General features: G+C 41.1%; 2 protein-coding genes across 5 annotated transcripts in view; both read right to left on the reverse strand.

The window, feature by feature from the left end:
* The window catches only part of fgd (faciogenital dysplasia), a 63,644-nt gene extending 63,133 nt beyond the window's left edge, over positions 1–511 (reverse strand). Inside the window, exon 1 of the mRNA XM_079238868.1 lies at positions 193–511. Coding sequence (XP_079094994.1) covers positions 193–214 — 22 coding nt within the window. The 5' untranslated portion in view covers positions 215–511. The remainder of the gene's footprint in view (positions 1–192) is intronic.
* A 4,918-nt stretch (positions 512–5,429) lies between these two features.
* The window catches only part of LOC306755024 (protein bicaudal D homolog 2-like), a 38,589-nt gene continuing 18,599 nt past the window's right edge, over positions 5,430–25,419 (reverse strand). Inside the window, exons 3-12 of one of the 4 annotated variants that reach the window (XM_079239240.1) lie at positions 20,267–20,419; positions 19,013–19,227; positions 18,685–18,922; positions 17,201–17,458; positions 16,914–17,117; positions 16,247–16,795; positions 15,590–15,741; positions 11,021–11,264; positions 9,263–9,357; positions 5,430–7,745 (exon numbers count right to left, since the gene is read on the reverse strand). In XM_079239240.1, coding sequence (XP_079095366.1) covers positions 9,310–9,357; positions 11,021–11,264; positions 15,590–15,741; positions 16,247–16,795; positions 16,914–17,117; positions 17,201–17,458; positions 18,685–18,922; positions 19,013–19,227; positions 20,267–20,419 — 2,061 coding nt within the window. In that variant the 3' untranslated portion in view covers positions 5,430–7,745; positions 9,263–9,309. Of the gene's footprint in view, positions 9,358–10,474; positions 11,265–15,589; positions 15,742–16,246; positions 16,796–16,913; positions 17,118–17,200; positions 17,459–18,684; positions 18,923–19,012; positions 19,228–20,266; positions 20,420–25,419 lie in introns of those variants that run through there. The other 3 variants (XM_079239241.1, XM_079239239.1, XM_079239238.1) reach the window with 3 other exon arrangements.

A 25,419-nucleotide genomic window follows, 5' to 3' on the forward strand; every position in this document is an offset into this window, starting at 1 on the left:
TCAGAAGAGTTGAGTTGTTGAGAAGTAGATGCAGGCCTGCAGCTGCCCCGTTGACAGCTGGCAAAAGCATTTTGGAATTCAAATCCTGTGCGCAATTCTGACCACAGCCATTTGGAAATATCTTAAAAACCGCAGTTTTGTTTTTTTTAATTAAAGAAAGAAGGGCAGAAAGAGCAGAGTTTAATCACTTACCCGTCGCTGAAACCGCCTGCATTTTGCTCAAAGTTCCTCTCAGGTCTCTCTCTCTCTCTCTCTCTCTGCTGAACGCGTCTTTTTGTCGGAGAAACTGGCAACAGCGCTGGCTCCAGCGGACTGAAGTCAGCTCGGAGGAACGCCTGCACTTCTACAGCTCCTCTTTTCCTGTTCGCCCACAAAATCTCGCAGAGTTACCAAGGAAACTTCATGCTATCCTAAATTATACAAGAGATCTTATCCGGGTCAGTTTTTTGTGCAGAATAAGTGCAGCATATTTCTCCGTGTAGCCCTTTCTCCTCCCTCTCTAGGAGCTGAGCTGAACTCTCTCCTCTGTACCGCTGGAAAAAAAGAAAAGAAAAGAAAAGAAAGAAATGCGCGCTCCCGCTGGTGCGAGGGGCCGAGCACGACAGTCCCATTCATTAAGTACTGGAATAAATACTTGAGATAATAAATAAACGAGAAGAAACATCACATAGTGAAACTAATCTTTCTATCTAAACACTCAACTTGAAAGCTGACACCACCTCCTAAGCTGCTTATTCCATTTCATGTTTTCTATTTTTAAGCACTGCTCTCTGAATTTTCCCCATCGGCATAAAGACATGACACGGTCTGTCACGTGAAGTCATGAAAAGGATGAAGAGGACTTTTTCAATACATGTGCTCCTCTTTGAAAGCCTCCCATCAGCCCATTAGTCCTGGAGCAGAAAGTGGCTCTGGGCTTTCCGTGTCAGCGCTCAGGCTTTCTCCTGATCTGCAGCTGATTATCTGGACTTTTCATCCTGTTCACTAGACGCTGTCTCCGTGGATCAGTCCAGGGAAATGACAAGAAACCCAAAGAGAAGGAAAAGCTAAACTCAAATTTGCGGAATTGTTTTATCCCATACCCCAACTTTCTGCTGCTCATCATGTTTTTCCATGTTTCTACCTAACTACGGAAAAAGTGTGCTGACTGAAAACTGTTGTAGTCGGTGATGGATGTATAGCGAGCCCACTGCTCTCTAGTGTATTCAGAGATTGGTAAAATGGAAGGACTAATTTCCCTCTCAGGGTAAATGGATTAAAATAATAATTATAATGATTGTAATAATCACTATAATACTAAGTTGTTGTTTTTTTTTTAATCATTAAACATGTTTTCAAAGGATATTTGCTCTGAAATACCTAAACAGCTCTTCCGTCTTTACATCAAATCAATCTAAATTTAAGAAGCAAGGTTTTATAATTTTTCTCTTTTCCTATCCCATTAGTTATCCCATGGCTCTGAGATTTACCATCAAACATTTTGGAGATGACTCAAAGCTTTTAAAAAAAAAAAAAAAAAAAAAAAAAAAAAGTCCAACTCTTACTGAAAATATATGGTTGATAAGGCTCCAACTGAAAAGCCCTAAGTGCAAAACTACTCGTGTATTATTTAATTTACAATCAGTCAGAGGGGAAGCTCCTCTGCGGTTGCTTTAACTTGCCATACTGCATGTACATTTGCAAGTAATTCTTCTGCACTGTCAACTAGTAATGCTTTTTATTTAATTTTCAGCTCATTTTCAGAAGCATGTAGCCGCCAACCCTCCACACCCCTCTCTGTGTCTATTAACCCCCTATTCATTTTTTTTAATTTTTTTAAAAAGATGATCCTGTTGATTTAAACATCTCCTTCTAGCTTGTTCTAGAGATTCAACATGTTGGATTATGAGTGACAAAGTGCTTTGTGGGTGTTGAAATAAACTGGAGGCCAAGCGCCTTTGAGTGCATGGAGCTGCCTGTCAGTCTTACTGAAGCATGCTGGTCCACAGAAAGCAGAGCACCAAATAGCCCTCTGGGATACATCCTCTGTTCCGCTTCCTCGGGGCTCATCCACAAACAACAGAACAAAAGCAAAACATCAGCATTCAGGAGGAAAGAGGATAGAGGAAGAGGAGCGCACAGGATTAGCAGGAGAGGAGAAAAGGTGAGAGACTGTCAGAGATGTAAAGCAATTAGGACCTTTAGAGCTGAAGGTGAACATCCAAGTTGAATGACAGGTGTGAACATCAACATGTATGACATCTACTGTGTTTTTACACCTATCTGAAGGTGCCATGGTGTAAATTCACCATTCACATACCAGACACTCTGTTTCAGGTGTTAATTAAAGCTTTGCACTGCTTGAATCAACAGTGTATTGTATCTGAAACAGGCAAAGATGCCCCTTTTTAAAACCAACAGCTGTCTGGAGATAAGACACACACACAAAAAAAGAATCCATGGGTAAGTCACACCCTGAGTCCAGTGTCAGGACTAAGGAATGAGGCTGAGCTCACTCCCCGCTGGTCATAAATTTAAAATCTTCAATTTCAGTGTTTCTGCTCCAGCAGAGCTCCTCAGAAATGTGTGTATCTGTGTGACTTTGAAACCGCTCCACGTGAGGCATGTGTGTTGATGATTGGTGTTGTTCATCCAGACCAGCTGATCACGCCTGTCTGCTCCTTCAGGCTCCACATGGATTTATCACATGACTGAGCTGGCTGACACACATAAAGAAGGCTCTTTGTGAGCACAAACAAACACTAGGCCTCTCTTTTAAGCCAAATAATAGCCATTAAAGTTACCCTTTAGGGGTCAAGCGTCTCATGAAGACGTCAACAGTTGTAGTACAGGGACCCCAAGTGGTGCGTTGCAAAAGTGCATCAGCTGAGAGGAAAACAGTTACTCAACTTCACGAATCCCATTCTGCCCCCAGTATAATCACTGCACCTGTGTATGAGGGTTGATGCCATGGAAAGAAGCCAATGACCCACATTTCCTCTGCCAATTGAGGGTGGATGTACAAGAAGCCTGACTTCCAACAAAAGCTCCCCTACAGTTGCTGCAGTAATGTCATTAGTTGTCAGTAAATTGACCTCCTCCCGCTGGCTCACGTTAATACTCTGACATTGAAATTAAATCAGCCCAACATATGGCAAGTGGGAGCAAATGGTTTAAACTGCAGCAGTGTGTGAGGGTTAAATGATGGATTCTTCATTTAACTCATTTTAGGCTTCATCTGGGAGCAGATTGGCAGCTGGGAGGAATAGATACAAAGCACGAATATTATTTACTTATTTTATCTTTTTATTTCTGAATGTTTAACCACATAATTTAGTTTGCCCTCTGTGAGGGAACTTTCCAAACTTACATTTAAACTAATATGAATTATAGGAAGCTCATTCAGAACTTTTTTAATTATTTTAATCCAATTTTACAGTTCTGCTGCTCCAGTTTGTAAACTTCATGGAAGTTTAATATTGAACAATAAGGTTTCTAAATGACAACCAAGCTGATGTAATATTATATGTGCTTATTTTCTGGTTTAATTCATGAATATGATAGTCTAAATGCTTGAAATTTGCTGAAGCTCGCAAATTAATATCTTGTTCTGGGTCTTTTTCTTTATTCTTTTTAGGTTTTTTAAATCCCCTTTTAATGTGCTTTTAACATTTTATGTGAAGCACAATACATTACCTTATACATGAAATGTGCTATTCAAAAACAAACAAAAACTTGTATTGCCTATACACACTGGTGAATGTATTGTGGCAACAATATAGATCTCTTATCGTTGAAAGTAAATATGTTTCATAGACACAGGTGATGCTATCCCTTGGTATCTTTGAGGAACTGGTTAAATATATTTGGAGAGATACATAACATGGAAGAACATGCACATTTGTAAAATGGACCCTTTCATGCATGAATTAATAAAAAAAACAATGGAACTTATTTTTTAAAATACAGTATTTCATAGTATACAGACATATGCAATGATACTTATTTAGTTTATTAGTGATATTTAGAATTTATCATGATTTATTATTTATTTTAATGTATTCTATGCAAATATAATCATATTTTATAATATAAATCTTGTATAAAATATAGCTGTGTCATTTTCTTTTCCTATTTATCGCAAAGGCAAACTTGCGTAATTACATTATGCTCAATTAAATCATATATTTATTGTTTCTCCAGTGAATAGAAACTATTGGATGACTCATGAATATCCACTGAAGTGTTTGTTTGTTTGTTTTTTTTTGTTTTTTTTTTTTTTTTTACAAAAATACTATCCTCATTCATGAATATGCAAGAAAAAAGCTTGTAAATAGGTGTCCACTATAGGGCCACTACGCATGAAAGGGATGGCTAGGAAACTCTTAGTGAAAGATAGCAAAAAAAATAACAACAAACAAACAAACAAAAACCCTCCCTGACACTGTTTATAAAGGCTCAAGATATATTTATGACACCGCTTTAGATCATGTATTGCAGTGTATGATATTGAAGTGAGTGTTTTTTAATTGCTATAAACATCAGTTTATTAAAAATTCTGCACAATCAGTTAGTAGAGTATTTATAATGATAATTTATTTTAAAATATCCACATTTTTGGAGAATGACTAAATGTACATTGTAGCTAACTATAATTACCCACCATCTGTGAGAAACCTGTCAAACAAGGACTATTTGATCAGAATTACAGAATAACATCTTTGTTATGATTTCATTGGGAAAGTGAGGTTCATTCAAACTGTATGTTGCCTTTCTTTGTCATTTTACTTTGTAGATGGTTAAAAGATCTTTTTGGTTGTGAACATGCACATTATACAAATGGCTGCAAGCTTTTCAGATAGAACCTTGCTGCTGAGTGTAAACATTTAATCCCATGTATATGTGTGTATCATTGCTTTTAGGCAGTGAGAAAAGTTGTTTATGTCTGAGTTAAAATAGCCACAAATCATCTCTCCACCCTTGTAACTCACTGCAGCATTAATTGGTCAGAGAACCGGTCTCCAGAGGCTGGACAGGAAATTCTGGGGATTCAAAGGGTCAAAATGAAACTGGGTCCAACTGGTGTGTAGGCGTATCTCCAGAAGGAAGGGTGATGGGAGGAAGGGGGGAGTGAAAAGGAAATGGTAGGGAGGCAGAGAAGGGAGGGAGAGAGAGACGTCGGGGGAGTGATATTTGAGTGAGATGGCAGAGAAAAGACAAAGGGACAAAGGTTGAGTGGGGATTTGGAGGTGTTTTTTTGTGCATTGTGTGAAATGTGATCAGGTCCTGGAGACAGCTGGGAAGTTCCCCTTACCCTGGCTTCCAGCTGAGAACACTCTGACGACACACCAGAGCTGCTGAACATACACTCCCCCTGGTTAACCCTTCCTCTGCTCCTGCTGTGCACAAGCCATGAATAATGACACCGAAACAAACTGGAATTTGTCACATTTATTGATTTTAGCCAGTATGACTACCCTTACACAGCCATACCACTCGCTCAGCTAGAAAACAAACAAACACTTTCATAGGTTTAGTTCAGCAGTAATACATCAGAATTAATTATTTTTCTTTTCTTTTCCCATTTTTTTTTTCAAAAGTTTACATGTTTGTTTTCAATCCTGTGTAAAGGTCCCATGACTGAGAAACATGCATATGACATTTAGCTGTAATCAATATGCCACTAATCATAATGCATATTATTGATAAAAATACAGTACTGCATGACAAATCAAATAAATACCAACATACAGGTGAAGTTGTTATTTTATATAAAGATATCAAACTTATTATGGATCAATACTGAAACACAATATGACAATAGTTTGCACAGCTAATTTTATTATCACAATGCTATAGCTTCCAGCAAACAGAAAACGTTCCTTTTTCTTTTTTTAAAAAAAAATGTAAAACTGTATTGGAATTGCACTTTCATTTTTTTCATCTTCTTTTCCATATTGGTAACTTTAACGCCTCAACAAACAAGCACTGGCTGTAATGGCACATATTCAAGTTTGTTGATGCAGATTTTGTTTTCTGTTTCCTGAAAACATAAATGTTCAAAGATGATATAAAAAAGATTCAATAATAATAATAATAAAAAAACAAACAAATTAGACAAAAAAAAAAAAAAAGATGAAATGCGCTGTCTGCACATTTTTTTTCCCAACAACACTATTGATATCACATTACCTTCACCAAACAAAGCTAGAGATACGTAGATGTTTTCAATAGTACACCGATCTACCCCGACACACTGCAGATGCGTGGAGCATTTTGTTCAATAACAGGAGGCCAAAGCAAATCTTTTGGTTCCCAGAGTTTGACAAAAAACCCAAACCAGAACAAAACAACCATTTCTTAATACCCCTGAATTTCATGATTGGATCACTGACCTGCACAATTCAACACAATATCAGTATTATTGAGCTAATTTTAAAACTATTATCTCACTCATGCTGAAAGGGGAAAAATTCCCTTTGCGCTTATTGCTGCTCACAGTCAGTTCAAACCCAAAGTCCTCACCTATAAAAAAAGAAAAGAAATATAAAGTACTAATCTAAGATTCTCCCTTGAAACAATGAAAGGCACTACTGGTCAGAAACGAAGAACTAAACAAATCAAAAACAAAGCCCAGGCGCTCGGAGGGAGAGCCCGTACAGCCCCAAGCTACGACTTTTCTCTGTGACGGCTTGTCTTCTTTCCGATTCTTGATTCTTTTTGACCTAAACGGTGTACCAAGATTTGGCACGATAAACAAAGAGAGAATGAAGCAATTCCAATTTGGAATTTAATTGTCACACTTGCAGAGAATTCTGAAGGCCAGTGATCGCGTTTCAGTGGAACGCCCTTGGTAAGATGCTAGGAAAAGCACGTCGCATCACTCAAATTTTTCCCAAAACACAACTTACCAATACTGGAGTCAGAGCGTTGTCAAGTTTCATTGCGTTAATTTTGAACTATTCCTAGGAATAATAAATACATGAAAAAACCCCAGAATTTGATCACCCTGGATTTTTGTATAGAACATGTCAGTAGAACAAACATAAAAGAAAACCAACAGCATAAAATGCAGTATGTAACAAAACAATTTCAACATGGTTACTTGATGGATAAAATACCTGGACAGAGCCATGATAGTACATTTGTGGTTTGCGGAGCATTTACTGGAGGAAATAGTTTCTGTTATTTGAGTTCAGACTAATCACAAGTATGTCATATAATATTGTAACCTATACCGGATAACTCACAAACCATAGTACTACCATGCGTTCCTATTAGGTTAATAATAATAGTATGTTATACTCCTATATAATGAAAGTGCACTGATTAAGTGAACAAACTTAATGGAAAAAAAAGTAAAATAGCTTAAACCAAACAAAACACTTTGTTGATTTACACAGAGAAAGGAACACAAATTCCCTGGCTTCTGATTGGAGGGATAAATTAGCCAATCCCAATCTCAGATTCTGAATTTCAAGTCAAGTGAACTTGTGAGAAATGTGCTTCCAGCAGTGATGTGGAGTTATGCCGCCAAATATCATTACTATACCCGCCACATTTTAGAGTTCAAAAGTTTTTTAAAAAAAAGGGAAGCAGATTTTAATAAATAATCTGTTGCCATTTAGTATTTTTGTTGTCGTTTTTTTAATTTGTCTTCACATCCAAATAGCCTAGAATGCTAACTCTTTTCGCAGACCTCAATCAGCTGGGAGAGAGGACCTTGTGATGGTACTTCGTCGTCCATGCAGACTTACTGTAAATTACTGCAAAAATGGAGAAAACAAACAAACGATGAGCAACTTTAGCATTTTTTGTCTATTGAAAGCGACTGTCCACACAGACGGAGGTGATGGCGGTTGGGGTTAGTCGAAGCAGCAGAGGGCGGTGTTAGGAACTAACTAAGCGTTTGTCTTTGTTTATCTACATTGTCAATGTTTATCTACATTGCCAAAATGTTTCCAAGTGGCTGATGTGAAAGCAAAAGAATCATCCTGCAGGTGCAGTTAGGAAGCCAAAGACTCACAAGTATCATGACTTTTAATTCATACAAGTCACATCCCACCCAGGTCAAAGGAGATGAGTCTTTCTCATGTGACATGCAAGTTAATGGAAAAGATGAGTTGAGTTATGACATGCAGGCTTTCAATAAATCAGAAACAAGATGTGTCATGTGAAGTTAAACTTAGAGGTGATGAGGGAGTAGCCTGCAGGAAGAGGTAGGAGCTTTATAGGTGGCATGTTGTAATGACACCAGATAAGACAGACACTGATTTCAAACTACTTAGGGGGGGATAGATTATTGATCTATCTAGATGATGTAGGGATTCTAGACACTATCACATCCTGAGATCTACCTACTCTGCTGTGAATCCACAAAGCATATACAAGAAAAAAAAAGGGTTGGGAGTTTAAATAAGTTGAATCAAAGTCCTATGGTTGATTGAAAAACCACTTGTCAGTTTTTCCCCTCCTCCAAATATCACCCAGAGTTTTGCCCCAAGGAAAATCCTGGACTCAATTTTTTATCACAGTAGCAGACGTCTGGCTTTCTTCACCAGCACGTCTGGCCTTCTTATCTCCTCTCTCTTACAACAGGAGCAGATCTCCCTCTTCTGCTCTCCCAAACCTTCTCTTAGTCAGCGCAAATTGATAGAAGCTGAACGTATCGCTCTTGTATGTTAAGTGAATCTCAAACATAAGAGTGAGTGACCACTAAGAACGCTGTTTTGTGGACCAAAGCCTTGTCTCCATGCTGTGTGCTGTGGCATATGGATGCACACATAAGCAGGGTTGACTGCTGGCATTGTTCCGTTTAAAAAGGAATAAATGCTCATTTATGGAATACTGTAGTAAAATCCTGCAAGACTGTAACCTGAAGATCATCATATTAAGAATATAGAGTTTAATATATAGCTTTGTTGCGTTAGAAAATGGTAAATTTATGAAATCTTGCAGGACTTTCTCACGTCAACCCTGCTTTTAGCATCATAAAGCTCATGTTTCTATGATCCACAAGCGGTACATGGATTTATTAAACACAAGCCCCACTTTTATTTTTACTATTTGCTTAATACTAGCTTGCAAGAGTTTAAAGCTGTTGTCAATACTAAAACAGTACGTTGTTTTGTCCTCCCACACCAAACAACAAAGGGGAAATGAAAGGCCCTCCATCTGCTGCAATAGCTTAAAAATATTATATGCATGCGAGGGACCTTCACTTCAACACTGAGATACACACACAGGCAAAAACCGGCAGACACAGCGTATGCGAGGACATTACCTGACAAAAAAATATTCAGAGGGCAATTTTCCCAACATTTCCTCATTCTAGTTAAAGGGTGAGTGGTGATGCTGGGGGAGCAAGCTGCTGACAATCTACGAGAGATAGAAGGTCGTTACAGCGACCCAAGTTGACAAGATGCAGATTAGAAACACTGGGAAAAGTTTCTTTCAGCCACATAACATCATGACATTATTTGCCAGCTCTGAGCAATAACATTCCAAAAAAAGTAGAGGAGGGGAAACGGTAGATGGCAGAGACGGAAAACAGCATGTTAGCTGAAATACAGGGATAGGGCTTTACATCAACATCGACAGGCACTTTTGCCGAGTGGACACTTTGCTTGCAAATTTGTTTTCTTATTCAGATGCGAGGATATTTCTTTGTGTTTATTTGTGCTCTTGTATGATTTGTTCAATATTTCTTTAGAAAAAAAAAAAAGTACAGTTGAATAAAACTATATTGTATCTCTGTTCACAGTCATCATTTAATCGATTTAAACTGAAGCAGGAACCTGAGGCACCTATGCTGAAGTGCACTTAATTTAGATGTGGAGATAGATTTGTCAAACTTTCTCTTGTAAATATGGCTCTGAACGAATCCATCGTAACATAAGCGGTCACGTGGAACACATTGTGTAGCCCTCCTGTATTTCATCATACACCAATTAACTCTTGCTTTTTGATACACCGTAGAGCCTTGTAGCACACCAGTTTATCTCATACCACACGCCTGACAGAAAAAAAAGGTTAAAAAGCTCATAAGCGGTTTCAGCTGCAAAGCCATGCGATTCTATTGACCCTATTGTATTGGCGTGCTAGCATCACAGCTTTTAAAATGATCCTGAAATAAACACCTGTGGTCACAGGTGCTCCTTTTCTGCCCGAACCATTCCATTATAAAACCACGAACCCCCTTGTCTGAGATTTGAATTTTTTAATGCAGAATTACATTACGCTCCCCTAGCCACAAAGCACAGGGAACTTGCATATTTTAAGTTAATTTTTCTTGCTGTAAACATTAAAGAGTCACTTGATTAAAAAGTGACCTGCTAAACACAGGTCAGTCCTGGATTAGGACGGAGAGGAAGGAGCGAGACGGGGGGCCTTTTTTTTTTTTTTTTTAAAGGAGCACCAATGCCGACAGACAAGCCAAAGAACAGAGGATGTCATATTTAGTCGCAAGACTATCTGAGTGACATCATCTTTATAAGCTTCCCCCCTCAGCGACGTGTTTCTGTTACCAGGCAAGCTACCTGTGGGGCCGGAACAAACAAGCACAGAAGCTGCCACCTTTTACATCATACGTACAGCACCATGACAGCGGAAAGAATAGACACTCCATAATATCCACAAACCCCCCCCCCATTAAAACAAGGGCCCTTTAAACCCACATGCCATATATGTCTACTGCAGTCCAAACGTCTAGTGCACACTGTACAATGATCTGCATTTCCCTAAGCGTTTACACTAGCACACACGAGCAGCCGGTTAGTAACACAGCAGTCCCTAGAGGAGTGCAGGCTGGCCAGAGAGCTAAGCGAGCAAGTGGGGCTCTTTCACACTAAGGGAGGGGGGGGGGTCAGCCCCCCTCCCCACTGTACACAGCAGTCCATGCCAATGTTTAAGACGCCTCTCAGTCGCAGTAGATCTTGTACTTCTCACTGCAGAAGACGACAGGACCTCCCAGAATGCCATTGGGCATGGCATTGTTGAGCTCTGGTCTGCCGGAGCCGGAGCAGGTGAGACTCTGACTTACGTGGGGGTTGTTGGTGGCGCTGCTGGTGGCGCTGTTGGTGGCTTTGCTGCGTGCCTTAGCCCGGCCTGAGTTGCCTCCCCGGCGGGTCTGCTCGTGATCAAACTCTAGGTCTTCCAGACGCTGCGTCAGGGCCAGCTTCTGCTGGATAGCCATTCGCAGCAGAGAGTTCAGGGTCTTCTTTTCATCCTCCGCTGCTGCCAGCTGCCTCTGCATCTCCTCTAGCTGAGTAACATACTCGTCACACCTGCATGAGACAAAAAGACAAAGAAAATGTCAGGTATGTATGTATTCACTTTACTGGAAGGGTTGGGTATGAGGCGTTTTTGTTCACACCACTAGAAGGAACTGCTTTGGATGGTTTTATGTCAGTGGAAGAAAACAGCCTTATATTTGTTTGTTGTAGGACTATAACATCACAAAGACAACTGACACCTGAAATAGAGACATCAACTCTGAAAGTCAGCAACAAGAGCAGAGCCATTTCTTTTATCTGGAAGGGTTTTTTGGCACCAGCAGGTGGAGACATTGAGCCATAAAATGTAGGCCTGAATCTATAAACTGCAAAATCAACTTCTGACTCCATCAGTCGTTTCCGTGCTCCATCACCAAATTCCAGTACAATTTTCACTCATACATTTTCAGTGATTTTTGTTATGATTTTGCAAGACAGTCACAACTCAGTTCTTTTACTATCTGAATACTGAATCCTTCTGGGTTTTAGGATGCGGTAACAGGGCAGAGTTGAGATTCATGAGCAGGTAAAGCATCTAAATCCAGTTTGAAGCTTATCTGAATGGTAGTGGTGTATGCGCAGTGGAGCACATTAACCCGGATGACATAGAAGATCTTTTCTGCGTCACCTGAAGAACAGGCTGAGTAGGAGGCTAATGGAGAAACGTTAACCACTGCTCCAGGCAGCTTTTCATACTTGATCTCTAGTTCTCCAGTCAGAGTGAGACAATCTCACCTCAATGCATCACCCCGCCTCCCATCTGCCTGCCAAATAGCACAAAATATGAAGCCTGTCTGCTTACTGCTCCTACTGCACTGCGGCATTATCACCTGCCTCACCCCCTACTGTCCTTGCACGTGTGCATGCATTTAAAACCGGACAGGGATGAAAAGTGGGTCATCTGACAGTTTTTCAGGTGGGGTTTCTTATCTCCACTCTCCATCTGCTGCTGTGAGCTCATGTTTCACTTTCATCCTCTTTCCTGGTTCTTATCTCACCTCACAAGCCCCATCTCGTCCTTGTGGCTGCTTCTATTAATCTGCCTGCCTGCATCAGACACTTTCTCTCTCCTGGTCCTCTTGCTCATCCATACTTTTGATGTAGCTGACAGAGCAACATGAGTGATTTTTGTGGTAATGACTGGCACACCTCATCTAAAGGGAGGGGATGATTATCATCTCCTCCCGTGGAACATTACAAAACTTTTCAAATGTGATTTAATTGGTGCTTAGCCTCACCCTGCTACCTTTTGTCTACCTTAAACGTTGGTGAGAATGATGGTGAAGAGGCGGCCACAACCCTCTGGGCTGCTCCGACCACATTTTCTCTCTTTGTAGGAGTCTACTTAATCTGGAAATACCCTTCCTTTGGATTTATTTTACAAGCGGTTTAAGGCCTTGCAATGATAAAACATAGAAGAAATCTCACTTATATCATGTCAGTCATCTGCTTTGGTTTGTAATGACTGCAAGTGTGCATGATTTCTGGTTTGTTTTAAATATTCCCAAAGGCTTTTCACAATTTCAGTCTCATTTTCATTCTAAGTGAGATGTAATTTAAAGAAAATCTTTAAAAGACTAACTAAATGACCAAAAAACCTTTTGTTTACAGACAAAACTTGAAGGCACTGTCTAAAACAGAGATCTCTGATGTTTTTGTTGTGTTCTGTGCTGCACGTGGTTCTGGGCAATGTGAACTCTGCCCTCACTAGACCACCATACGAACATAAACCATCCCCCCCCCCTCCTGTGTATGCAGCTTGACTGCCTGTGGGACACACACCCAGACAAAGGGGATCAGTGCTACTTCATTAAACCCTATATAAGATCTGGGGAGCGACCCTGGGGGTGTGGGTCCATGGTGTAGTTCAGTCAGTCTTCTGTAGGAGTGGGAGGCCGTGCGTTTTTCCCGGGAAAAAAGAGGGGTCTATTCTTTGGAATTGATGGGGGTTACAATAGCAGCCTTTTTGGCCGACTGATGGGGTGTTGTGAGACAATGGATGAAGGGAGACAGGGGGGGGTGGCTGCTGGCCTGTTAAGTCGTCACATTCACGACTTTACAAAAAAAAAAGAAAAAAAAAGGAAAGGAAAATAGCCCAGTTTTGCATCATTTTGTGGAGATTTACAGTTGCTGGTGGGATTAAATAGTTTCGTCTGTTAAAACATTCTCATTAAGATCGTTTAAAGACATGAATGTCTACAAGTGAACACACAGCCTCTTCAGTGAGACTTTGTCTGAAGCTTGATTTGTCATGGTGGATGGCAGAGACAAAGCTTCGAAAAGGAGGTAAGAAAAGTAGTTTTTAAAAAACGTGCTAAAATTATTTAACAAGCAAACAAAAAGTGGACATTTGAGATGCGAGTCAGGCTAATGATGTGACTGTTGATCAGTTGGGGCAGAAGGCGAGACCCTGCCGAGGCATGTCTCAGGAATGTTAGAGGCAGGCGCTTACTGTTAACATGACACCAGAGACTGCAGCTGGAGAGGCACAGACACACAGAAGGAAAGAAAAGAGCAAACAAACCCATGACAAGTATTCAGGCCAGTATTTCTTTCCAGAAATTATCACAGTATGAAACAGGCTCTCCTTAAGTGCAAGATCATATCATAGCTAATGAAAAATCCTGAACATTCTTTCCAGTCCACTCCAATTCTTTTCCCCTTTTGTGTAAGATCGGACGTCATTTGTATCTAAGAGTTTTTCACATAGCAGAAACCCACCTTTACACACCATCAGATGTGAATACATTAAAAAACTGGGCTCCTGTAGTAGGCTTTAACTAGAAACCTACTCCTTCCTTTCTTTCTTCTCCAGACAGCTAGAAAACCAGTTGTTTGGCAGTGAGAAAGGGCGGAAGAGGGGCTCATAGAGGGGGGAGTGTGGGAAACCTCAGTCAGGCAAGTCCCCCAGCCTTCAGAGTCCCCTGACCCAACTCTGCCGTTTAGGAGGAAATTTACATACCAATGCATGAATGCCATAAACAGTCTGAATGTAAGTCTATAACAGTGCTGGAAGTGAGACAGTGTTGGGCACATGGCCGATAATAGATGGATTTTATTGATAAAAAGTAAGGTTTATTGTGTTAATGTGAATTTGAGCTTATTCATTGAGCTTAAATAAGAAAACAAATGTGAAAAAATGAAGGTTTTGCCATAAAAAGATGCAAGATCAGGTTTCCAGTTTTATCACGGCTCAGCCTAAATTATACACTCAGGCAACACGCAGATCTGTTTTTGTTTTTTTTTTAAGTAAAGGAGTTTTCTTACGTAACTAATTGATTGGACACTGCAGGTACTGTATATGGAGTTTCTTCAGCAAATGCACTTTAGAGGCAGGAATTGAATTTCTGTACTAGTTAGATGAGATTTGCTGAGCTGCCAACATCCTTCATGTAGCTTTCATTGTACAATACCATCTCTAATCACCCTCCTCTTCCTGGTTTCTCTCATTTGCAAAAGCCTGAGCATTGCCGTTCATTCTAACAGAGTATGGAACGCAGAAGAAAAGATTGGCTCAGTATTAGAGAGCTAGCATTCACAAGCTGCTGGGAAAAAGCTGCCTAGTAACTAACCCAACCATCAAATGCACAATCAGTACAAATCACATCTAAATGTAGTTTTAATGGCCTCGACAAATGACACCCAGTTACTTTCTTAAATTCCATATACATCCTCGCATGCACACACATATATACATATAAACAAACAAGCAGTATGTGAGCACTTAGCACTATGTGTCGAGTGTATAATCCAGACCAAACTGAGGTGGGATTATGGGCGAAACCTTTGGCCGGCTTCTCTTGGGAATCAGAAAAGATTAGTGAATGTGGCAGCTTATCTGAGCAGCCTACACTTTAAGTCACTGGTGAAAAACAATGCTTAAGTGACACAATTTAGATGACACTCCGATTGGTCACCTCCTGTGCTTAATAGTCAGTTTGTGTAATAACTGAATTTCTACCTCATCATTAATGAAGCAAACAAAACATGTTGTGTTGCAATAACACCCCACAGACCCAACATATGGTAAACATGGATTATTACAATAATCCTGTCTTTAGCTACCTGGTTATTGTGTGTATGGCCTTTTCATATTCCAGTAGTTTCCAGACTAAACATCAGTCTGTTTACTGTTTTACTCCTCATATTAATCTACAGCATCCAACAGCGGCATGGCAGTCAGGCACAGTTCAGTGTTTGTCCGATCCAGTGACTGTAAAAAACTGCTTTGATGGACTAAATCTGTATATTGTGGCATCAACCCTGGCTATCAACATGTATAAAAGCATGATTGATGTTTTTATTGTCTGCAGTGCTTCTGTAGTCGTGCTTCTTACCGTGTGGCAAACATAGCTCGCAGAGAGGAAAAGGTGGCAGCGTCTTCCTTCAGAGCTTTGAGCTCATTCCTCAGTTTCATCATGGTCTCCGTCACCATGGCTTTCTCATTTTCGTACTTGCTCTTCAGATTGGCCAGAGCAACTTCCGCCGTCTGAGAGTGGACAAGAAGAAGAAAGGCTTTGAGCAGCTGGGATACATATGGGGGGGGGTCTTCCTGCCCTGATTTTTTTTTTTTTTTTTCCGTCATGCGCGAGCCATTAAGGCTCAGAGACTTGTTTTTGGCTGTTATTTGTTGATGTGGAAGCCATGGCTGTTTTATAGGGTGTTTCCATATCTGTGTTCTAATGGTCACTGAACAGCCACACACATAGTTTAAAGGGTTATAAGAACAACTGCTTACACACCCTACCTTATGGTTACACTTCTTTGCGCTTTGCGAGGCTGTTCCTGTTCCTGAACCACACACATACTCAGCACAGCTGACGCCATATGGCTACTGTCTCCACTAGAGTTTGTTATAGATCTCGTCTGCAGCACATTTGCTGCGACAGCTGAGCAGACCTGAAATAGACCCCTCTTTCTCTGTTTCTATCTTTCAAACACTTTTGATAGCGATATCCAACAAGATGAGTATTAGAAAAAAGAAAACGACTAGCCTGCTTGTTGGCCTTGAGGACAGTGCGCAGAGTGGCAATCTGTTCCCTCTTGGTGCTGAGCAGGGATTTCAGTTTGAGGATCTCCTCCATGCAGGCTTCCTTGTCCTTGTCCGCCACAGTGCCAAGCTCTAGAGAGGCCACTCTCTGGCGTGAAAGCTCGGTGGTGCGATCTACAGCCAGCTGCAGGTGTTTAATCTGGTCTCTGATGATAGCCACCAGGTTGTAGATGTTCATGGGCTCGCGTCGGTGGTCAGACACAGGAGAAGGCATGGAGGAGACCGGCGAAGGGACTCCTTCACTGAGGTCAGCCTTACCAGGCTCTGGGAAGAGACCCTTAGTGAGCAAGATGGGAGAGCGGCGACCGCGACCCTCTGGACTGCTCCGACCACCCTTGCCCTCTTTGTAGAAGTCGAGCATCACACGATTGGGCGTCTCGTTGTTGCACATGCAGACATGGTTGTAAAGGGTGGCCAGTTCTTCACTGAATGTCACCAGCTCGTCCTGTGCCACACTCAGACTGCCTTGGGATTCGCCCGCCACGTCGCTCAACTAAGAATGCACACAAAGAAACAAATTTATTAGCCACTGCTTGAGAGCAAAGAGTAAAATTACAATGATCATTTCAGGAATAAAAAATAAAAAAAAAACATCAAGAAAAGCATCTCGCCTTTCGCAGCTCCTTCTCCAGCTTCGCCTTCTCTTCTTTCTCTGCATTGCTGCTCTTCTCCAGAGACGCAAGTTTTTCTCCCAGAGTTGTGACATCGTTTTCCAGACGGGTGCGCTCTTCTTCATAGCGTGACTGACAGGTTTGGTACTCTGCTTTTAGGGTCTTCAGTTCCTCCTTCAGCTCCCCTGCCTCAGACATGGCCACCTAGCAGAGAACAGACACACACTGGGTGTAAAACCCTGTTGAATCAGACATTTTTCCTTGTCCACTTGCTACTGCCTGCAGACCTTGTACTTGCACTCCAGGATTTCAGGTCCATTGATGTCCACCTCGTAGTAGTCTCCGTCTTCATGGCTGTCACGTTCCTTCTCATTGTCTAAGGCAGACTGGCGCTCCTTGCTGGCCTGCAATTTGAGCATTGCGTTGAGGTTCTCAGTGAGGCGGCTGACAGTCTCCTGATTCTCCGACAGAGCCCCGTGAGCCTGCTCCAGCTGTTTCTGAGAGTCCTGCAAATTGGACAGCAAGTTGACCTTCTCACGTTCCATCTGAAATAAAACAGAGAAACACGGAAAGCGGTTAAGACTTTTTTGGTAACCCAATGATACAAAAGGACAGCTTATAAAGACATTTATAAGACAGAGCATTTTCCGTCAGGTGGTAACCCTACACTATCAGGAAGGTGTTGCCAAACGATCCACGGCAAATTGCCCTCTAGCTCAGCATCAGAGTCAGGACGTCCTTGACAATTTGCTGGACTCAGTTCAGCTCAGCTGTGGCATAAAGACTGCATGGGTCATCTGACACACATGTACACAGCTGTGCATGTATCAGCACGGATCTATTTCAGAAACTGATTTTTAAATAATTTACAAGTATAACTGTAATGATAATGTGCAGATACCATTTATTAATGCACAACATATGAAGAAGGTTGATATTACAAGGAGGCAGCATGCTTAACACGGCTTGCTAAGCTGAAGAAAAAGCTACTAAAGCACTGCTTTAGTACATCACTCGTCACATCTCTATGACTTCACTGAGATGCTACAGTACATACACATATAACACTTCACACCTAATAGATAAAATGACACAAAGCAGGAAAGAAACAGGCTTTGGCGAAACAGAAACATTTGATCGCCTGTGATCCGTTTCTTGCCAGGAATCTGTGGAAAGACCTGTTAGGAGGCTTTGTAAAACAACCTGACATATTATTGGGTCACATTAAACTGGGGATTTTGTCACATTTCACTAATATTTCCATCCCGATGCCATGTAGAGAGACAGAATGGTTTCCATTGCAGGGGGAACAAAAAAAGTTAGTCTGCAAAACAATCACATTGGCAGGACTTTCTGGTGACTTTGGTGCTCAATCAGGCATAACCTTGGACTCATGTGGTGATAAGCAAGCAGATGGCAGGCCCTCTGGTGCCGTCACACGCTGCCTCAAGGATCCAGCAGAGCCTGGAGAATATGTGTCTCTCTCTGGATTAACTTTACTGTAATGGGATTTAGATCCCTGCAGCAGACTGGGGCAGGATATAGCAAACCACTCAACAGTGAGACACGCCTACAGCTCAACCACATCTCCTCAATGTCCATTTGAGACTCAACAATAGATGAAATCTATCTTATGTCCTTTTTAGCTATTGTGCAACATACTGTTGAGCGATGTTGAGCGATACTGCATCACATGATAATGGAGTGATGTGTAAAACTTGACCCTTAACTTAGGAACCATGACTATTTTTTAGCAGGAAGTAAGACAAACCTGCATCAGCTGCTGTTTCAGCTTCTGGATCTCTGAGATGTTAAGTTCACTGAGCAGGTCGTCAACAAGGCTCGGTGCAGGACAGAAGAGCTCGTCTTTCTTGGGTGTGGAGATGCAGTTGTCATCTGTGATGGCATTGGCCAGTTTTGTAAAACCATTCTCATATCCGAGGAGAGCCTCGTCGTTGTTCGGCTCAGTGGCGGCATCGTCGCTGAACTTGAGGCCATCCAGAGAAATGCTATGAAGATGGAAGACAAAATGTGGGAACAGTGCACTGCTTGACATAGTTAACTGAAATCTGGGGGGCAACGCGTTTGTTTTTATGTACCTGTGGTACAGAGTGTCTCCAATGTTCATGTAGTGGGACAGTTCTTTCCTCAGGGAGGCTTTCAGCTCACGCTCCGTTTTTATGGTCTCCAGGGCCTCACTCAGCTGACGTTCAGCGATCTCTTTCAGACGGATGGCATCCTCCAACTGGCTGTTAAGGAACTGCGTGTCTTCCTCCAGACGACGGATTTCATGCTTCAGACCCTCAAACTCCACCTGGATACAAAGGAGTCGTAGCATCTTTTATTAGTAGGAAATTTTAAAGCAACACACAAAAAGAAGGATACTCCCAAACATTTTATGGCTTAGTATGTATTTAATTTGTTCATGCCATAGTAAGTTCATTTGTTCATTTTTCTAACCACTTAATCCAATTCAGGGTTGCGGGGAAGCTGCAGTCTATTCCAGCAGACTTTGGGCGAAAGTCATGGTATATCCTACAGCTCGCCAGTCCGTCGCAGGGCCACACAAAGACAAACAACCACTCACACTCACTCCTAGGGGCAATTTAGAGTACCCAATTACCCATGCATGTCTTTGGATGGTGGGAGGAAGCCGGAATACCCAGAGAGAATTCACGCATACACGGGAAGAACATGCAAACTCCACACAGAAAGGCCACTGACCAATCCCAGTCAAGGATTGAACCAGCGACCTTCTTGCTGTGAGCCAAATGTGCTAACCACCATGCCATTGTGTAGCCCCGCCATAATAAGTTATGATGCTTATTTTTAATTGCTTTCCTGAATATTAGTTACTTATTTCCCTTTATGATAAATATAAAACACAGTTACAAGGGGGTATATATCAGAGGCTGGGAGTTCTCCAGTATCCTCGTTGGATATTCAGCTCTGCTTAATGTGTGTAAGAATTTATTTGAATCTTTGAAATGTTTGAAAATAGTTGCTGAATCTGTAAAAAAAAAGCAGAAGACTACATGGCAGCTTAAGGAAACTCTCTTGTTTTTAATTAAGGTATTTTAAATGGAGAAAAGAAATCCCATAATGTGGGATAGAGCTTCTTCTGGACAACAAAAACACTGTACATCTGCACATTTCTGTTGATAAGAGTACTTGGAGGGAGATGACCTAAGCCCCCATTTTAATTAAGCCTGACTAAAAAGGAATCAGCAACAATGGCAGAATTACCATCAGAGGGATGCTCTGTTCTCCTTTGCCAACATAATCTGTTTTATTTTGAGACTAAAAACCCACCATTGTCACAATTTATGTGGTTAAGACTGTGCCATTCTCACCTGACTCTGTTTGAGCACAGAGACTTGTTTCTGTAGAGAGATGTTCTCCTCTTCCAGCTCGGTGTAGTCCTGCAGCAGACGAGTCTCCCGGAACTTGTACTCCTTGATGTCATCACGCAGCTGATTCCTCTGGAGCTCCACCACCTGGCTGTTCTGTTGGGCCAAACGGGGTAGAGAGATAGAGATGAGCTGTCAATGACCTCAATTTAAGAGTTTTGACTGAATGTGTGAAAGATGATGATTTACTGACTGATTGATTGGATTGTTGCTTTAGCGAGACTATTTGAGTCACATCACTTATCCAAAGCTTTAAATCTTGCTAAATAATACAGGGCTCCCATCTGGCTGAACCAAATGTGTGTATGGATGTGTTAGTGAGCCTGTTGGGAGAGGGAGTTGCCAGGTGTCGCTCTGGGCAGTGGGCCACAAGTGTAATCGCCTGCTGGTTATAATGACAAGATTGAAGCCTGCTTATCTTTTTCTTAGGGACAGACATTCATTGGGTAAGAAGGTCTGCAATGGTGTCACTGTCAAAAACGGGAGTCCCATGTGGACTCATTTTCTGTATAAGATGGCGATTCTAAGTGAGGAAACAGCTGAAACAAGAAATGGTGCAAAAAGTGTCGGAAATGTTACAAGCTTCTGCAACAGAAGTTGGATCCAATTACATGTAAATACAAAAAAAAAAAAAGCATGTCATCACCCAAGGAAGAGGAGAATTTATACATTTATATGTATAAGTCACAGACAGGACAAGAATATGGTTGGGAATTTGTGTGTATGTGCGTATGGGTATGCATATAAGTCAGATGCATTCTGATCTGAGGAGAAGTGGCAGAGATGAACTAATACCAGAGAGACAATTAGCCCTCCAATCCGTTTGCCAGTTGGCCCTTGGTCTAACGCTATCTCCATACAGCCACATCACAAACCCTTCTCTCAGATCACTCAGCAACTGCAGGAAGTCCCCCCTGAGAGGCTTTCACTTTGCTCACTTTCTCATCTCAGCACTACCTTGGGGTTAAACGTCACTAAAGTCAGATAAAGTGAAATAATCTGGTGATGATAGGATACCCTATAAATGAAATAATCTATTTAATAACTTGAAAGTCAGTGGTTTAAAGCCATTCAGTTAAAACAATGGCCTAGTCAGAGATGCAGAGATAACATAATTACAACATATAAATAAATCACCAGTGTTTCTTTACATCTCAATAATGTGACTCATGAGACTTAAATAAAAAAGTTGAAACTATTTGTTTTTTTAACCTTTGACTAATTTCCACTGCTTATTATTTGACTTATTAAATAAAGGAATGTACAAACATGTTGCTAATTGCATTCTACTGAAGTGCACATGTTCTCCGTTAACTCTGTGTAATAATTTATCACGACATGAACAACAAGCTTGTTGTTTGAAAATGTATTAATATTCATAGGGGTACTGCGCATGTCTGATGAGCTCGAGTGTTTTCTGTGCAAAAGCCCCCCTGTCGGTGCATGACTACATAATGCATGAGCTAACGCTACACACCAGTCGCGTTACTGAGTGTCTGTGAGGCAGTGCTGACTTCTGAAAGAATGTTACTTTACAGCAAACATGAGAAAACATTCAAAATTTAAAATAGTATGGGAGTATCAAACAACATTCACAATTAATCTATTATGACTATGAACATAATCTCATCATTAGAGTAATCTCTCTTTATTAAAGAAAAAAAAACTGGGCACAGCTGTGCCAGCTGGCGATCAGGTCTGCTGTCATTGATGTCATGTGCCTCAGCTGGAGGGGGAGTGCTGTTCACTCCAGATGAATAAAAGCCACCAATGAACCCGATTAGGAAGCTTCTCCAATCTGATTAAAATGCACACACGGGTCATGACCTTTCTTCACTTCTGCACCCTCTGCTGCATTGAACCCCTCAGAGCAGGGAGCTGGGCCGAGGAGGCCATGTGTCTGTCCGGGATGTAAAATGTTCCACTATTTAATTGGATGAGGGATATACGGCTCTCTGGGGAAGGTTTCTGATAAATCCCAAAATTTTGTGTGCGCCTCAGAGATGCGATTCTTTAAAGGGCAATCTGGTGACACCAACAGAGGTCATGAGTGAGAAGTCAGTCATGAGGTCAGTGGCTGTAACTTCTGTCACCGCAGGGGACGTCTGGACAGCTGCCTTAACACGCCCACACACACAAACGTGTCACTTCTATGCAAAGTGGGTGGCAAGATGAACATGTTTCTTCCTACAATGCCACAAAAACTATGAAAAACAATGTAAGAACTATTGCATGGATATGTGTGGATATTCACATAAAGCTTATAATCAAAATGAAAGCATGTTAGGTTCATAAAGAGGCAGCAAAACCAGTCACCCCCCAAATGAACCTTGTGAAGTCTGACTTCTCCTTAATGCTTTCTTCTTTCTGACAACTATTTAAATCTCAAAGCGGCTCAGAGTTACTTCGTTATATGTTTAAAACTACTCTTTCTATAGGAAATAACTCAATCAACCAGTAAGTCACAGTTTTAGGGTTTAATACAAAGGTAGATTAGGAATTTTAAAAAAAAATGCTTTGTTAAAGATGCTGTAGCATTCTTAACTCGACAAAAACCTGCTTTAAATAGAAATAATGATAATTGTACTCACAGTTCCAGATGGAACAAGACTATTATTATTTTCATAATAGCACAGACTACTTTGATAAAAAAAATGACATATTTTATCCTCTATCTGTCTCTTGACCTCCATTTCACCCTCCTCACTTTGCACTTTAGTAAAATGAACATGTGCTTTCCAAAAGCATATCTCTACACAATGCAAAAACTCCCAGATGGCATGGCAGAGTGCACACAAGCTCAGCAATTTTATTTATTTATTTTTAACCCCATTTTCAACTGCTCTTTCTAATACAGTCGACCTCCATTTTGTCATTTTACTACCAGTGCTGCTCTTATTTTCCACCCCCGACTGTGTTCAGAATTTTCCCAACATCCGTCTGCTTTTACACACTATGCATCAGTTCCACTTGGATTACTTCCATATCCTGAGCTTTAAGTTGGTTTGATCTGATAAACAGACGTGTACAGAGCAACCAGTTCCCTTATGTTGAGAGATTGGTGGTGATAATAAACCACAGCACATAACTTTATTGATGAGAAGATAAAATGTCCTACTCTAAAGCAAGTCGAAATCAAGTCAGCCCATGTCAAATCTAACTACCAAGTCACACCCATGAAGGTAATCATGGGAGACTGGGACTGAATACCTGATGAACTGCAGCTTCAAACAAAGAAAAGAAATAATGAAGCCCGGGGGCATCGTGCCACTGTCAAAGCAAAGAAAGTGGGTGAAGGCATATCTGCTTTTATCCTCCTCTGCCGCAGGCAGCTGTCACTCTATTCAGCCAAACAAGAATCCATTAAAGAGCAAAAACACATTGAAGGTCAATGAAAGAGTTAAAAACTGGAAAGTGAGGGGAACCTTGTGAGTGAGTAGCTGGCATTACTTTGCCCTGTATGTGACAAGCCCACAGGGGGACAGCGTGGCTTCCTGCACTTAACAGTGAAACAGAGATTTTTAGGTCATTTGGATGAGAGTGAAAAACCTGTTAACACCCATTAGGGAGAATGTGTGTCTGGGCCTGTGTGTATGTGTTGTTATTGTTGATTTATTAGTATTCATTGATCTGGCATGCAAAAACTACTTTAATCAATCGAACTAGAGGCTTCATTGAAAAACAACCCATTACTGGCATGATAAGGGATCAATGGAAGCCTCTTGGATGCATTCTGGAGGTGCTCCATGTTAGTGACAATCAATCTCCCACACACTTGGGGGATGAGGCAGCCATCTGAGATGGGACCAAGACGAGGTGACCCAGATATTACCTGGAGAGCTTTGAGTAGGCTGTGAATCACTTTTGACAGCAGCAGTAAATATGTCTGAAGACATCCATCTGCAGAATAGTTTTATTCACACTCCTCCATCTCATATTTTGAGCATTTTCCTTAAACTTCTTCTTTTAAGAAGCAGTATTTGTCATCCCTTTCTACCTCATCTTCCCAAACGGCATAGAAAAGGAGGTGATCTGTCTTGGCATTAATGTCAAAGGAAATAATAAGGCAGTCGACATCAACACCCCAGAGCCCTCTGGGACCCGGGGTCCTATTACATTAGCATCATGGATGATAATAGGAGGGAACAAAGAGCAAACCTCCTTGGATCTCTATGCTACTCAACTCTGACCTTTCAAGAATCAAGGTGAAGTTTCAGCACTATCTGCTCCACCACTGAAAACCCGAAGCATTGTACTGTGGCCTTTTACATAAGAAAAAACAATTCTCTTTATTATAAGCTTCAACACATACCCTCTTACTCCCTTGTAGGTTTATTCCATCCACGCAGATGGCCGTTCCCACTTTGGTCAGGTGTCTAATCCAGACAGTCAACACAGCCCTTAAATTAAATAAGTGGCTTTATGTCTGAGAGCTTTATGTACCGTTTCAATGAGGTGGGAAAATAACAGCCGCATTTAACAACTGAATAACTCTCACATGATGGTAAGTGAAAAGAAAAATGAAATAATAATAAAAAATAAATAAATAAAAAAAACACCCTGTGTAATTAATGTGTGAAAAATGAAAAGAAGTGTATTATTTCATGGTAACAGCTGTGTGTGAATAGAGACACAGTCCAAAAACATCCTAGGTGACACAAACAGAAAATAATTCATGCAGTGACACAGAAGTGTCAACAGAGAGTGAAGATGGCCTGAAATACACTGATAACATGTTGAGGATTTTTATCGAAGGCTTTGCTCGATAATTTCCTTTGAGGCGGCTCGTGGGGCGCCTCATTCTGAGGATAATGCGAGACATCATTGTCAGCACATTCCTCTCAAGACATGAGATTGAATTTAATGAAGTCACGGCTGTTAGAGAGCACCTCCTTACAATGTTACTGACTCTTTGTGAGAGTATAATCCTATAGACCACGCTGTAGCAGTGAAACATGTCTTAACTGTGTGCTTTGGGCTAACATTTGTGTCTTTGGAAGGAGAGAGTGTGTGCCTGTGAGGTTTAACTGTGTAACATGTAACAAACTGAGATGTTGTGGCTGAAATGGCTTTGAATGAGCTGGTCTGCAATGCAC

Source organism: Telmatherina bonti, assembly GCF_933228915.1.
Source record: "Telmatherina bonti genome assembly, chromosome: 4".
Taxonomy (NCBI): domain Eukaryota; kingdom Metazoa; phylum Chordata; class Actinopteri; order Atheriniformes; family Telmatherinidae; genus Telmatherina; species Telmatherina bonti.